The sequence below is a fragment of the Symphodus melops genome, assembly GCF_947650265.1.
Source record: "Symphodus melops genome assembly, chromosome: 19".
In the NCBI taxonomy this organism is placed as follows: domain Eukaryota; kingdom Metazoa; phylum Chordata; class Actinopteri; order Labriformes; family Labridae; genus Symphodus; species Symphodus melops.
In genome coordinates, this window is record NC_136709.1 from 10,143,033 (window position 1) to 10,159,678 (window position 16,646).

Genomic DNA, 16,646 nt, shown 5'->3' on the forward strand with positions numbered 1-16,646 from the left:
AATCAAGGTCAAAACTGTTTATCATTTAACAGTAGTTTTTGATTATCCAAAAACAAAAGTGGGAATAGAACAAATACAGTTTGAAAGGTGTATTAAAGTAATAAAATAGATTTTTTAAAAATGTGTAGAAAAAAAAGTAGATATAGAAGTTCTTAATGGCTGTTAAAACAGTAGACTAGTAGGTGTTATATCATGTAATTATTGTGTCATATCATCTAATTTCTAAACTGTATGTTGCCTCGTGTGTCTAATACAGTATTTTCTCTTAAATGTGCAGATGCCTGGTGACAGCAGTTCACAGGTTTCTGACCAGATGAGAGAGTAAAAGCGGTCTCGTGCTATGGGGAATTTCCCGTCCACGTGTCTGAATACGCGCTGGAGGAGGCGGGACAAAAACAAAGTCGACGATTGGTTACAGCGGCGAAACGTAAATCACGCTTAAAGGGACGTGCTCCACCTCTACTGGGACGAGCCGAGTTAGGGCGACAGAAACTGTGTTGTCCTTAAGGACAGTTTATTTACTAACTTTAAGACTTTTGAACACCACGCCCCGATGGCGGAGTCAGTGAGAAGCTGACGTCGGCGAAATGAAATCGACTGGTTGCACTTTTCCTCTCAGAATGGAAGTAGCCGTGGAGGTGAAACGGACTAACTCGCCTGACTTGCCTGGATTTTGAATTCATTGTCCTTTTTTTATTTTCTGAGGATAGGACACCTTTTACAACGAGGCCAACCTTTGTGGTAAGTTAGACTACTTTAACAGCTTACATTAAATGGTGCTTGTTCGGTCATTGGTGCATTTTACAGCAGCGTGTTGGCACGCGCGTGAACCGTGAGAGACAACAAACAGCGTGCTGCTGGTGTTGTTGTTAAAACAGGCTGGTTTCAACTTGTTCGTGTCGGCATTTTTCGAGTAAACTGCCTATTATAAATGTCGAGCAGTCCAAAAGAAACCGGTTTCAGTTTTACTAAGCTTGTCATTCATACAACACTTTACCGGTTTACCGAGCCGCAGTCGGTGAATGGACTTAAGACTACAGGACACTTGTGGCAAGTGTTCCTCTGTCTTATATAAGTCTTTAAGAACTTAAAATATTTTGGAATACATTATTTACGAGTGTTAACGTGTTATTACACATTTCAGACGGTGTGGTTAAGGCAAACATGTATCTTTAAATATATCCTACAATCCTGAATAACCCCCCCCTCTGACGTCATTTAAGACATGTTGTCTTATTAAAAATGCTTTGCCAGTTGATAATTATTTTTTTAGACCGACCAAAACAACATCTGACTTTGGAGGTTTTAATGTGTAAAAAATGTTGTAAATAGTTGTTGTCTTGTGTCTGGCCTGTGTGAGGCGAATTGCGCCGCTGGATTGAAACAGCGCTAAAAACGCAGCTGCTGCAGCACAACCCCCCATCTGTCCCTTTTGTTATTGTAGTGTAGTTTTCAGCAGGGGGAGCCACTGTCTGACTCAAACACACGGCTGACTCCCTGCACACAGCAGAGCACTTCAACGCTGCTTTCTGTCCCTAGAGCCAGTGTCATTTTTTTTCTGATCCTCCCATGTTCTTACTCTTTGTTTGTGAAACCAAAGCATTAAGACGTTTCACTAAAAAAGGCTTTATTATCAGCACACACGGTGCATAGTGGGGTCTGGGCATGCAAGAGGACAGGCCAGTGTGCTTGAAACTCTCTTCCAAGGAGCTGGCAGGCTGCGAGACCAGGGCAGGGAGAGTGGTTTAGGATTTTCCTAAAAGACTGTCATTACTCTCTGTGCTGGACCCTAATTTGGAAGTGTGGTAGTAGTCTAACCTTGCATTACAACTCAGTGGTGACTTGGGGATTTGCAAGTGAAGCAACTTAAATTTCACCCATATTTTCATAACTCCTTGACCCACTATATGATCCAAGGTTAAATGGAGTGCATTACTGAAAACGGAGGGAAACCAATTGTAATCAGGCGGGTTTTCTTTTTTTTTTTTATACTTCTCCTGACATATTTATCTTTGTGCTGAGACCTGCTATTGTTAGCATTAAAACAACATGATAATAGAACTATAAGAAAACAGTCACGGGGCATCCATTTAATAAGGTGGGCTTCTGCCCACAAGGCTGTTTAGCACACACGAGAAAGATTTTCATTGAACCCAGTTAGTCAGACTCCCTGTGATGTGAATGTAGCTCAACAGTCTCCTAACCACATGGAAATGTGTGGTTTCATCACTGAGATGAAGAGAGACATTTATCTCAATGAGCCCCGAGCTCTCAGTGACGGCAAACCGTGAACTCATTCTCTCTTTCAAACTTCTCCAGTGGTTTGATCGATCTGAGGGCACTCCTCCTGTACCAGACAGGTTGTCTATAATGAGAATGAAGGCATTGCATGAATGAATTTGTAATGAATGTGTGTGACATCATCTCATCAGGTCTAATGTGGACATGTTCAAGGTTGCTGTCCTTGATGAAAGAAACAAGGGAGGACTTTTATTGATATTGTTCTATATTTAGCAGCTGCTGTAACGTGTCCCTCTCTGGCCCTGCTACCTTTAAGGCTGCTCATCTCAAAGTGCCCCCGTATGGACGATGACGAGGATGATGTGTTCGAGCCGGACCCCAACTGCTGGCGCACCTATTTCCAGGAGATAAAGTGTGAAGACAAGGGCACGCAGACACCTGGCCCGGCCCTGGCACCCAACAACGGCATGCTGCCCTGTGGAGTCGCAGAGGAGCCCAGACCACTCTTCTACGGTGAGACCGAAGAAATGCCATATTTCAAAAGAGAACGGGTAAACATTAGCCGGTGTGTGATAGCTGTTATAAAACTGAGGCACGAAACTATAACGCGAGACTCGCTGTGAGAAACGTTGCCGCGCTGACCTCATGCCTGGCGCCTGATAGTCGTGATCACAGTGGCTTTTATGATCTGTATGGAGTGTACCCAGCTGCTTTGCTGTTCAAAAGGCGCCAGACTGGCACTGTGAGTGAAAGGACGTGACAGATATGCTTACCTGTGTGCGTGACAGCAAGGCTACAAAAGTGCCATATACAAGAAATCATTCCAGAGTCGCTCAGAACGACTGATATCGTCTGTGCAGTGACTTCAAATGAGTCATAGTATTGGATTTAATTGAAATAAAACAACAGGAATCATTGTTGTTAAAGTCAAACTGACAGGTTGAGCAGATCTTTGTTCCTTTGCATCGACATCCCAAACACAATCACAGTAAATAAACAGACCGTCACACGTCATTGCTGTGTTTACGTTCTCATACTGTGTTGTTGACAAACATGCTAAGTCTCAGTCTTTACGCCCAACAGGCAACGCGGGTTATCGATTACACTTCCCGGCAAACTTTGAGCTTGTTGGGGATCAGGAAGAGAGCAGACAAGAGAGCGAGCTGCAGCAGAGTGGGATGGAGCAGCAGCAACCTGTCGCCCACAGCGTGGAGGCCAGCATCGGTCAGAAACTCCAACTTATAGGGGACAAGTTTCATCGGGAACACCTACAACTGGTGAGGAACGGCTCTCTTACAAAGACACAAATCCATCATGAGCAACAACATAAAGCCGCGTTCTAGTGGCCAGAAAAAAAAAAGCTGCCTTTTAACAGGCAGAAACTTTGAACAGATCCAGACTCATGTTGAACAGCCGCCTGCTAAAACAGGCATGTGTTTGGAAAGTGGGATAGAGGGAGATGTGGAAAGAAAGAGAAGGACAGAGACTCACAGAGCAACAATAACAACAATGCATAAGATAGATTTAGAGCTGCATTGTTAGTCATGATGGTCAAAGTAGCAGCAGGCCGTGCACACCAACCATCCAGAAGAACCTAATGAGACGATGGAGCTTTTCCTCCTGTTATCTGAAAAACCTCTCGTAGCGTAACTGGTCGTCCAAGCGAACACACTAAAGCCTGGAGGATACAAATCATCCTAAAAATCTCACTGAGAAACACACGAGAGCAACAGCCTATGTACTTGTTGGTTATTTGGCACCGTAACAGAAGTGAAACACTGACAAAAAACAACAACTATTTATTGATTAAAAATAGATTTTTTTTCCCCCAGTGTTTATGGATCTGAACTCATTGTGTCTTTGTGAGTCTTAACTGAGTGTTGGTTTTTTTTGGAGTCAGTGCAAAAAAAAAAAAGAAAAAAGAAAAGGTGCAGACTACACATAAACAGCATCAGCAGTTTTTTTTTTAATTGATCTGTCAAAGATTTATGGTGGGACTAAAGTTGGCTCGTTTCACTGTGTATACTCCGTATTTGTTCTGGAGGGGCAGCGCAAATGCAGATTTAAGAGAGACCAGTGTTTCACCCCACACAACCCCCCCTTACTCTCAAGCCGTGGACTCTGCTGAACCAGGGCAGCCCTTCCCCCAACCTCGCTAGGTCCCCCCCCTCCCTGCTCTTCCTGTTTATTTCTCTCTCTCTCTCTTTTCCCGTTTCCCGACGTGGGCTGTGGAAGCAAGTGGCAACAAGGACGCTTGGCTTCAAACAACTCACAGCACATTGTGGTCAGGGTGACATTGTCTGCGTGGTCTGTGTGTGTTTGTGTGTGTGTCCGTGCTTGTGTGTGTGTCTGCTGAATAATGTTCCTTTATGTGCGAGTGTTGTCCATCCGCTCCACTCTGTTTTTGTTTCACCGGCTGCAACATCAAAAGATTGTCATAAACTCTCTGGACTTTTTCTTTTTCTTTTCTGGACTCGACCAAGCACTTAACAGTCTCACAAACACACACACACACACACACACACACATACATTCACATTCAGACAAACACACTCGTACATACTGATACATGAAGAAAAGCAGAAGTGGCAGGAGAAGGTAAACATGTTGTAACCCGAAGCTTAGCGCGTGAGCCTCAAGGGGGACAGCTGCGGTTCCAGGGAGTCTCTAGTCAGCCCCTTCCCTCGGCCGCTGGAGACACCCAAATAAGATGTATGCGGGGGGGGGGGGGGGGGGGGGGGTGTACATAATGGTGGTTTGGAAGTCATCCTCAAATGATAATGTGATGACAAGTTGCAGTTATCTGGAAAAAAAAAGTTCTTTGTGAAAATTGGCCTTCCCTGCAAACCTCTTCTTCTTTTTTATTTATTTAACAAGTGGAAGACAGATTCATATTCTCACATACAAGTTATGGTTATTTATACCCCCTCAGCTCGGAATGAGTCATGTTTTGTAACACTGAACGCAGCACAAGCCGACTAGACAGTCAGACAAAAGGGTTTCTCTGATGAGTGTCAGTTTGTGTGTGTGTGCGCGTGTGTGTGTGTGTGTGTGTGTGTGTGCGTGTGTGCGTGCGTGTGTGTGCGTGCGCGCATGTGTGTGTGTGTGTGCGCGCGGCATCTAGTGACGCACAACACAGCGAGCCTGGGTCATTGGATGAGGAAGTGGCTTTGCTTCTTTTCTGCTGGTTGAGTAAACAGCGGAGAGAAGGGCCCAGTGAGATCACATCCTGAAGCCAGCCGTGTCAGCACACAGAAACACACACACACACATGTTGTTGTGGCAAGAAACGACGAAAAGAGAGAATGAAGTTTTCTCTCTGCAATCTTTGAGAAGAACGTGTGAAAAAAACAAACCCGGTCAGACTTTTATTGACGCTTGCCAGTGAAGTGTGCCAGCGTGCGTGTCGCCGAAGGGAAAGGTTACAGAGCAACACAAACTCTGTTTGGTCTATTTCAGATTTTAGTTGTGCATTAAATAGTTTCATGTGTGCGTGAGTACATGCTCATGCATAAATGCAGCCACGCTCGGTTTTTTCTTTTTCTATCTCACTGTGAATACAAAAATCCCTCCATCCATCACTGGTTAATGTCTGTCAGTTCTCAGTCCTGTCAGTGGACGATAACATTTATTCAAAGCCGACACTTGTCCCTGAGCTGTGTAAGTGCCTTTGGCTGCCACCTTCTCCGTGGAATCTGGGAGTGACGGGGCTGTGAGTGGTCTCCATGGGAGCCCCCCGGCGAAAGCAGGGATTAGGTAGCGAAAGAGTGCTGGCGGATGCTGACAGATAAATTGCTCCTCAGTCAGAGGAGGCTGGAGAGGACCCGAAAGGTCCCAGGAGGAAGGCATGACATTAGCCCTCCTGCCATTCGAGACACGACAGTAATGACAGTCACAATGGCAGGAAGACGGCTCCGGCTCGCGCGGGGCAAAGCAGCAGAGTTAGGTTTCATCCCCCGTGTTTTTTTTAACAGAGACGACTCCTGGTGCTTTCCATAGGAGGTGTTGAAAGCACGGTTGAATATTGCCCGTGTGTGTGTGTGTGCGTGTGCTCACATGCGATGCTTGTGGCTTTATCTCGTCGCTGTTTCTGCGAGGACACGCCACTCTCTCCTTTCAGCACTCGTAGAAAGAGGGGAGGAGTGGAAATGAAAACATACGTAGGTGACGTCATTTCTTTTCTTTTTTTTTTCACCGATGTGTCCTTTAGGGCTCCTTTTCTTTAACCTAACACCACCTCTGTTTGTTTGCTCCCCCCCCTTCACTGCTGCTCTTGTCCCCAATGCGACTTATCCAGAGTTTCTTGCCATTGCTGCCGGACTGTTTGCTCGAGAGATAAGGCAGAGCTTCTGAGCAGCTGGCTGGATAGACAGCCCGCATGGGACACAGATAAAGCACATCAGGCGAGTGTGAGAGTGACGACACAGAGCATCTGGCTCGACTCCGCTGCTCTATCGCTTGGCTAAATTTAGAGCCTGGCTTATTTTGACAGTTGGTGGCGTGACTCATGATTATGTTGCGACAGACCTGTGCACCTCTCTCTCTCTCTCTCTTGTTCTTGCTGTTTGTTGTGATGTCTCTCTCAGGAGTGGAGGTCAAACGATCAGGTCACAGGAAAACTGTCTCTGGTTCTAAAGATTGATTGCTTGTTATGTAGCTTGTAGTAAATACTCTTGCAGGATTGTTAATGGCCTCATAAATCCCTCTGTTGAGTGGCTGTAGTCCTGCAGCCTTGACTGTTTAACGCTGAAATAGGAAGTACACACACTGATCTGCAATAAACAAAACAAATCCACCTTCCTCTTCTGAAATCTCGCTCTTCTATTTGTACCTTTTTTTTTTTCATCTTGAATTACTTCAGGAGTACCAGCGTTCATTAAGTCGAGCCAAATTGGCTGCCAGCCCACCCGCTCTGTGCTGCATATAACAACATTACCACTGTTTAGATGAACCAGACATTATGAAATTATTATTTCCTTATTAAAACACAAGATGTCACAAAAAACAGAGAAGTGGTTGTTATCAAGATCTCCAGCCTTGGCTTTGTCAAGATTTTTTGTTTTTTAACCTTTAAGTCAGAGTGAGTGATCATACAAGTTTGCACCCGGCAGAGTTCACCAGACAGTATAGACACTCAGTGACTGAAACAAGGTCAGTGTTTAGACACCACCTCATCTGAGCTGGATAAATGTGCCACATGTAATCTGTGCTTGTACATCTTTTGGGGTAAGAATGTTGCCAAACTGCGCGGCCTGAAAACGACCCACTCCATCTCAGACACAGTGGAGTCTGCCTTTTGTCTGAAGGCTGCACTACTGTACCCCGTCTTGTGCAGCACCATGTATTCCAGAGGCACCCTGCCTCGCATCAAGCGCTCCCTAAAATCCCATTTGGCGCAATTATCTTATCTCAGCTTCTCAATGGCTGAGATAGCATTATCCCTCTAATCGCACACTGGCTCACAAACCTGAGGGAGTCTCCTTCTGCCCGTGTCTGCCAGAAAGATGACTTGGAAACGTCTGTTTTGGGATCGTGCACACAAGAAGAAGGCCTCTTTCATCAGTGTTGCTGGGGACAGAAGCAGACTGTTGTGAAAATATCCGGGTCGATGCGCCGTCTGGTTCTGTCTCGCCTACTTCACAGTGTTTCGGTCAATCACAATCACACCCTGCACACTGTAGTAAGACAAGATTGTACCGCCTCATATGTTTGGTTTGTTTGTTGTTTCAGTATCATCGAAACCAAAGGAACCAGGGGCCTCTGTGGTGGCGTCTGGGTGCAGCTTTGCTGAGCCTCCTGTTTGACAGGGGCTTCATCGCTGGAGGAGGTGGAGCAGGACGGAGGTGAGGGGGTCTTCCCTTCCAATCCCCATTACTTCATCTCTCTGAGGAACTGGACTCCTAATGGCACTGTCAAATCAAACACGGGTCTGATTTTTTTTGGGGGGGTGGGGGGTGGAGGGAAAGAAAGCAGACTAGAAGTCGCCGCAGGACGGAGACGACCGACTTTTCTTCAAGGTTGTTTTTTTTTTTTTCTTTCCCAAGAAGATGCCATGATTCTCTGAGATTCCTCTAAGGGACAATGTTCATATTTTGGTATACGTGTGGTGAAGTAGTTTTGTACAGTACATAGTTACATTTTGTTTGCACTTCAACATGTATCCATCTTTAATGACCTCCGCAGACCCTGGGAATGCCTTATTCAGTGTCTTCTGCCAGAATGAGTATTGAGACATTTTGACCGGCTACATGAGATGAAAGATGAGGTGGGAGGTTTTCTTTCAGAAGTTTTCCCAGCTGACCAGACAAGTTGATTTCCAAAGAGGCAACTTCTCAGAACAAAACGTTTTGCACCTCACCACGATGAAAAAAAACAAACAAACAAACAAAAAAAAAATCACATTTCTTAACTTCTTTATTTGGATTTCTGACGTTGTTTTCTTCCACCTCTGTTGTCCTGATGTGGTATTAAGTGTGAACACAATCCCTCAGTGCCCTTTAAACAAATAGCCTCTTCATGTAAAGAGTCTGCAAACCTTAACATGTAATCTGAATATCTTTTTGAACGGGCTCCACTTCTCTTCAGTCCTGTGCTACATGTCAGACAATCAGAACATTGAGAGGGCTCAGGAGTCGTCAAAGCGGCCCGCTGACTGGAAGATTAACGGCCTTTAATGAGATTGAATTCAAACACTGGTTCATTCAAATCTCAGCAAAATGAATTGGGATTAGTGACACTTGCAACAAATAGCTAGCTGCAATAGAGAGTTACTATGTTAACTGAGCATCACCAAACAGACTAAGCTGAGGACTGCATGGTCTACAGTTCGTAATTAGAACGAACTGATTCACATCAAGTTAAAGTTCTGATTATGTAATTGCTTGTTTTTTTTTTGTTTTTTTTATCAGGACAGCTCCTCAGTGGTTGATTGTGTTCTGATATGTAGCACACTGAAGACATTTACTTTAAAGTTTGTCGTTGCTGAAAATCTAGGTCACGCAAAACAGTTTGTTAAACAGGGCTTCATAATCTAAACCCAACAAAACGATTTGGCTCAGTGTGCTCTTGTGAAACCCTTTCTAAAGGTTGGATTTGTCTCCAAACTCCTCCTATAGTCCCTCTTCTGTCCCCCTTCCCTGTTGTTTTCCATGTGTTCTTTGTCATGATTGTTTTCAGACCTCCATGCCCTTTAAGTGGAACTGTGGATCCACTGTTTTTGCACTAGACCCTCCACCCTTTAAGAGTCCCTTCATGCTACCGGGCAAACCTCTCTCTCTTTTATGAAGGTCTTTCAGTAATCACATGGTTTTTTTTCTCTTTTCTTGCCGTAACATTTCAGAGTTAGTCACTGTCAAGAATGGGATGCATTTTGAAGTCAGGATTTTTGTCCTTTTTTTTTTTTTTTTTTTTTTTTTTTTTCCAAGACTCTGGAAACTGTATGCACCAGCGTTTCAGGAGAGTTCCAAAAGATCCTTGTGCCTCACCCAAAGAACTGCATTGTCAATATGTGAAACAGATCTCCTCAGGCGACTTAGAGGGAGTTTTTTTTTTTCAGTTTATATTCTGCTGGCTGGTCTCTTTTGCCTTTGGTGCTCAGATCCATCTACGGGATATTTTTGAATGCATATAATCACCACTGATGAAGCAGACGAGAAGAAAAGAGAAAAGTGGAGAAAAAAAAAAGACTGTAATTATTGTTGCAACATGAACATGGTTGAAGACACTGTTGAAGATTCTGTTTGTTATATTGAACCCAGGCCAACCTTCTCACCCACAGAGCAAAACATATCAGGGGTGTGTAATCACGTGTCAAGTTTCTCACTGAATAATTAGCGTTTTCTCTCATTTTTTTCTTCAAGATATCTCAGGGACGGACTTTGTGGGCTACTGGTTACCTTGAGAATCTGTTACATGGTTTGAAGAAGAGCAGTGTTTTCATCCAAAATATTTATACTGAAACCTCAGGAGGTAATGTCTCGTCTTTGATTTTCACTCTTTCCAGCGCACACATATAGGTACAGTTTAAATGAGGAGGAGGAAGAGGAGTGCCAGGCTGCCTTGCTGTCTGTGGTGCTGATGGGAGGGGGGGGGGGGGGGCTACTGAGTGTGTAGTTGTAGGCGTGTGAGGTGCACTGAATGTGTTTGTGGTTAAGAGTTTCCTGCGGATCTTGAACGCTGAGCCAGTCACTGTAGCTCCCCCCCCGTCTCACCATTGGCTCTCGGCTTCCTCTTCGTCTTGTTCCTTTAACCCATGGGTATTGTTCATCGGTTCACGTTTTGTCTTGGTAATTTATTTTTAACCTTCTTATTTATTTTGTGCATTTCTTGCCCATTTCTACTGTATACACGTGTGTGTGCAATTTTTTTTTTTTTTTTAAATATTCCTCTTGGACATGTTTGCGCTTCAGTTTTTTTGAATATGTTGGATTGTAGCTGAATTTGGTTTCACGATACTCAACTCAAAATCTCTTCTTTCAGCCACACTCGCCTGCAGCTTATTTAAAGGATTTCATCAATGGCTGCACATGTACACAGAGCAGCTACACTCACCATGGCATGCTCATTTTTTCTTTCTTTTTTTCACTTTGGAAAATATTCAAACCAACATAGATTCACAGGACAGGCGTGCCACTTAAAAAAAGGAGATTTCGGTTTGAGTATTTCACACGCAAGGTCTGAATTTTTCCCCCCGCTTTTCATGATCTGTTCATAATATGTGCTTAAAAAGAGCCGCTGATTGGATGACGTTTCACCTTAAAACAGGATTTGACCTTTTCTTTAAACCGTCATAAGCCATCCCACCTGTTGCTTATTCTACACACAAAATCAGAAATATTCCTCTTAAGTCACAGGGTGATCGTTTGTGTGTTTTTTTTTTTTTCTTGATCATTGTCTTGTAATCAATATGCACTGGAAAGTACTTTGTTTCTGTAGATCCCATGGGTCCCTTATTTGTCACATGTTCATGTATAGTATATACTCTGGATCTCCTCGTGTCAGACGGAGATCTGTACATCGACCCAGTGGGCCTCGGGTTGTCGGCCTGTTAGATTTATTGAAAGGGAAACAAGTTGCCTCTGTGCCCTGTGTCATTTTTATTAGAGCGAGGTTCCCAGGCTACACTCATCACATTGTATGTGAGTGTGGAGGATCCTCGGAGTGGGACATGCATTTTATGGAAACCGTCAGTGTCTTGAATTTTTATAGTCCACTTTATATACATTTGAAGTTTTTGAAGAAGGTTTTTTGATTTTACTTTTTTTTTTTTAAACAATGACTTGTCTTCTTCATGATTTTTCTTAACTTTTTTTAAAATGTATTTTCTTAAGACAAGGGGCGTCTGTTTTTATGAGGACAGTTCATGCCTGTAAAATAATTTGAAATACAAGTAGGATCCTGTTTAAAGTCCGTGAGATTGAGGGCATTTTTTTTTTTAAATTACAAACAGGAACTTGCAACATTCCTTGCACATCCCATCATAGTGTATAAACCAAGCAAACCAAACTCAATCATGGTTTTAAATTCATTTGACTCATGAGCTCATAGAAATGAAATATTTGCCCCTTTTTTATTTCACAGAACAGATAATGTGTACATGTATTTGTAAAACCCTGGAATATGCCTTTTACTGCTCAGTTTGAACGAAGTCTTGATTATCACACACTCTCTGTATACCAACAAACGAGACCCAGCGAAAATGTAGCATTTTTGTAAACATTGACTGTGTGTTTTCGAGACTCTACTGTGCACTCTTTGTTTTGTGTTAATATGTATTTTTTGTTTGATTTAATATGGAAGTAAAGACAATTTGTTCTGTAGTGCAATATGCTGTACATATGGAGCTTTGCTCTACAAATCTTTTTTCCGGATATTCTTGTTTATTGGTACTTTTTTTTTTTTTTTTTCAATAAAATTTTATTGAAGGTGCCAAGTTGGATTAAGTTTGTTTTTTTTGGAAGAAATAAAATCAAGCTGCTCTCCAAGAACATGTACTTCTACAGCACCTGAGCTGTTTGTAAGACAAACAAAGGAACGACTTTGATCATAAAAACAAGACAAAAGAGCTTTACACAGGAAGATGTTACTGATATGATTCAAATGTGTTAGGTTAAGTCTAGTTTTAAGGACATTAAGATCAGTCAGAAAGTTTATATTCCCTTTTTTATTCAATAGGTCTAATTATAAGGAGCTCTATTGTGAGTTTGAGCCATTAATGGATAAACCAAATGTCTGAAACTGAGTTTAGCAGTTTTTTGTACTCATCACATCCCTCCTGCTGTAAAGTCATTTATATAGTGAAAGCAATGGGGCTTTCACCCTTCTCAAATAACTGTGGCCTGCACACATCTATAGTGTGGCATGAGAACTGAATGGGCCCATGCACAGAGCAAACAAGAGAAGTTACCTCACACTGTATTATTGTTATTTCCTGAAGGGTTAAGACCAAAGCGGCTGAGCCTGCAGATTAGTTACACTACAGCGTGGATGCCCTCAAGCAACGCAGTGATTGATTATTCTTAACAAATAAAAACATGAAAGTGAAGTCCTTATAGTCTGTGTAGAGTGCAGAAGTGCTTTCTTTTTAATTTTATATTCATTCGATGAAAGAACGTTTTTCATGTTCCACATCTAATACATGAGGGTAATAGTGTTTTTCTACTTTTCTTGCAATGCCCTCATACTCACATCTGTGATTGTGTTGCCCTTTTGTTCGACAGAGCAGACAGTCACACAGTCACCTCCCTGGGGGCTGACGCGTGGCACTTCTTTTGTATTACATGCCAGCTACAGTTTCACACTTCACCGACACCTGACTCACCTGTTTGGCCACTTGCAGGGAGAGAAAGAAAAAAAAAAAACAAGTCTCCCTCTAAACAAACGCACACACTTCGCAGAGAATGAAGTGTGTCACAGGATGTGGTTTAAATAGAACAACAGTTCTTAATCAAGTCACGGTTGGTTTGGCATACACAACAGTTTAGTTCTCTCCTCCTAATCCTGAGCCTTTTGTTTTTAATTGAGGGAAATTCAACCATTAACATGAGCTAATTATCAGACCTATTATACAACTGTAAAAAACTATAAAGAACATGTGACTGAAGACATCAGGAACTCCCTTCTGTTTGAGATATTGGCTTCATGGCTCCTTAGCCTCCACTTTTGGCTCAGCTCTTTAATATGGAGAGCAATGGCTTTCCCCGGCCCAAACAATGGCTCCTCTGTTCCCCTGGTCTGGTCGCCTGCTGAAAGAGACACCCATTAGAGAAGCGTCTATCTCTCGCTTGAGGCCCAAGGGTCACACACAAGTACGGCTCTTGTTTATGTCTGCAAAGCCAATCAAAACATGGCAGCCTACAAGGTTAACTCCTGCTTGCCTGGCTGGCTCTCCGGCAGACCGAAGAGGAGGCTCTGCTTGAGCTGAAATCACAAAGTCACAACGAATTTAACCACAGCTTCTGGTTGTGTCTCTCACTCTGTTGTGTTGTCTCACTGACTGAAAGTAGCTGTGTGAGAGAGAGAGAATAACAGCACATAAGTTCTGACAGGTCCTCATCGCCTGCTGTGCACCAACACCCACACACTCCGCTACCCAGCAGAGAGGACAATTTCAAGTGTCTCCTCATTCCAGGAAACACAGGGTGAACTCACTAGGTGATCATTTGGTAATAAATGATCACCTGTGAGCTAGCATTCACATTACAAGAATCCTCATCATTTAGATTTGTTTACAGAAAAGCAATCTTTTAAGTCAGAGTCTGTTTGAAATGGCATTAATGAGTGTGACTTTCTTAAAGTTGCAGGCAGCCATAGAAAGGGTTATAACAGAGGATGTTACAGTTAAGGAGCTTGTTTATGATACATCTTAAACTTGAACTTCTATGCATTGAAGTGTTTTATTCATGTTCACCAAAGACACTTTGAAAAACGACTAAATTTAGAGTAATCATGGTTTTGCAAAATAAATCAGATGAAATCCACCTGAAAGCATTCTCTGGAATTGTATATTTTATATGGAAGCTCTTTCACAAGCAGAAAGATGGAATATTAAAGGCTGTGCAACGCCTCGTCTATAATGTCTAATGCTCGGATGCGTAATGGGAGGCAAAGTCGTTCCAACCCCTGCTCCACCTTCGGAGTTAGTAACAGAGGCGTAATGGGGTGAAGACGGTGGCAATGTGTAATGTCAGAGCCGGCAGGGAGTAACAGTGCTGCTAGGTGTTCATGACTGAGTGTGTGTGTCTGTTCAAGTTTTGCTTTGTGTTCCTCACGCTTCCAGAGTTATAATGGCTGGGAATTTTATTATAGGAATGTCACAACAGCTAAGGATGGTTATCTGCGTGTCCATCTGTGTGTATAATAATAATAATAATAATAATAATAATAATAATAATATTAATAATAAAAGTATATATATAATTTTATTTTCATTTTTTTTAAATCTGCAATAAGGTCCACATCTTGCTTCTTTTACGCATCCTGACCATACCTTGGTGATATTATTGAATCTGTGAATAACTTTTCCCATTATTACTGGCATTGTAGCTGTAAATCTGTTCTCTGGCTGGGTGTAGTGTTTGGATTTAAGCAGTGGGTGCAAAAGCGTTAGGTGGAATTGTATCTTTTCAGTGCTGGCGGCTCCAGAGCAAGACTGTTTTGTGCCCCAGTGTAAAAGCTTTGACTTCATGTAAAATGAAAAGCTTTGGCTGTTATTGTGGTTGACTTCTTCTGGGGAATGTTCAAATACTGTAAGTTACTGAGTAGACAACCTTTGACACCGAACCAAATTCGTTATAGTCTCAGTAAAGTAACATCACTGCCTCTGTCATAGATGTGTTTGAACATTTTCCATTCTTCTTTCCGCAGTCTCTGCAAACATCTGGTGCTCAGGCAGGCAGTTGTCATGGGAATAAGAAGCTAAGCCAACATCATCACATTTCGCTGTACATGGGGAGAAAAAGGCCGTCGAGGTTCAGCTGGGCATTCTAAGGTTTGCAGCAACCATCCCACCTCCCTCCCCCCCTCCCCTCTCTGCCTGCTATGACTGAACACATCTGACCTCCTCTGGCAAAGACCTAACCGTAACCCCCCCCCCCCCCCCCCCCATCTCCTCTAGGCTGCTCTACTCTGCATGGCCACCATATCACAGCTGGAAAGTAGAGGGTGCAGAAATCAATCTGTTAACGCTTAACTAATGTAAAAAAAAACAACAACAGTGTTCTCACTTTTAATACTCCCTGATTCTAACTTCTCATTTAATCTGCTGCGCTCCGCCAGCTCTCTTCTTTACTTTCTCTATGAAGCAGAGGTTGGGCAATCACTATGAGCACTGAGTTCCCTTTGTTTACCGAGAGCAACCCAGCAGAGCGAAGTGCTTTGTTGAGCAGCAGTCACTCCCAGCCTCCTCACAGCTGTGACACACACATAAACACACGCAAAGAACTGAAATCTCTGACTCACACACGAGCAGTATCCTGTGGTCAAGGGGGAGGGATTTAAAGCCTCGCGGTGCAGCACATGAACCTGCTGAACTTGTCCTCTCCGTCTCCTGCTGGCTATTGTTCAGCCCCCCTGACTTTTTTCTAACTTGATCTCTTTTCAAAATCTTTGCTTACCCCTCCATTTGGACCCAATTAAAACGTGCACCCTGTTAGCATGAAACGCAGAGTGCAGCTGTCTCCCTCCGTGTGTGAAGATCTATGCACTTGGCATGTAGTGGAAGGAGACACTGGCCCAATTATGATGGGTGTGTCACTCAAAAGACAGTACATAAACAAACAGGGTCATTGGTGGGAGCTAATTGGCAGGAAAAAGGCTCATGTGGCTGGATAAAAATGAGCAGACACTGTGATTTCCTGGGGACACACGAGGAGCCCACTGTTGGTGCGGAGTAATGAGAGGAGAGCCTGCCTCCTGCCCAGTTTCCAGATGCACTGTCTTCCCAGGCCTGCACAGAGCTCTGAATAAACCCTCCAACCCTGTTCAGTTTTCTTTTTGTTACCTTACAGGTTGGAATGGCGCCAGAGACGTCAGGCAGGCAGCATGTCTTGTTAGCACGCCTCACATTGGTAACAGCAATGTGAGGAGAAAGATGGTGCCGGTAGAAGAAAAACAACCAGCGCACCAGGGGTGGGGCTCCTGGATGATTGTGAATCTGAGTGTGTGTATGGTTTCAGTGCGTGTTGTCGGCTCACGCAATGGCCCTTCTCCAAACAGTAACAACTGCAAAAACATTGGGTTGAGTGTTAAACTCGGAGCAGTGTTCTGAGCTCATGTTTCACAACAGAGCAAGGCACTCCCTCCATCTCTCCCTCCTTTCCTTACTCTCTGAGTTAATTTCCCATCCCCCACTTTCCTGCTTCTCCTTCGCTTTTTTTTTTCTTGCTCATTGGCCCTGTTTTTTTGCC

At 43.4% G+C, this 16,646-nt stretch overlaps 1 protein-coding gene across 1 annotated transcript; it reads left to right on the plus strand.

The window, feature by feature from the left end:
- Positions 1–433: 433 nt before the first annotated feature.
- On the plus strand, positions 434–12,168 carry bmf1 (BCL2 modifying factor 1). Its single transcript, XM_079369130.1, has 4 exons — positions 434–741; positions 2,558–2,754; positions 3,325–3,518; positions 7,972–12,168. Exons 2-4 carry the CDS (start codon positions 2,583–2,585, stop codon positions 8,086–8,088), a joined length of 483 nt encoding a protein of 160 aa, XP_079225256.1. The 5' UTR covers positions 434–741; positions 2,558–2,582; the 3' UTR covers positions 8,089–12,168.
- Positions 12,169–16,646: the final 4,478 nt, after the last annotated feature.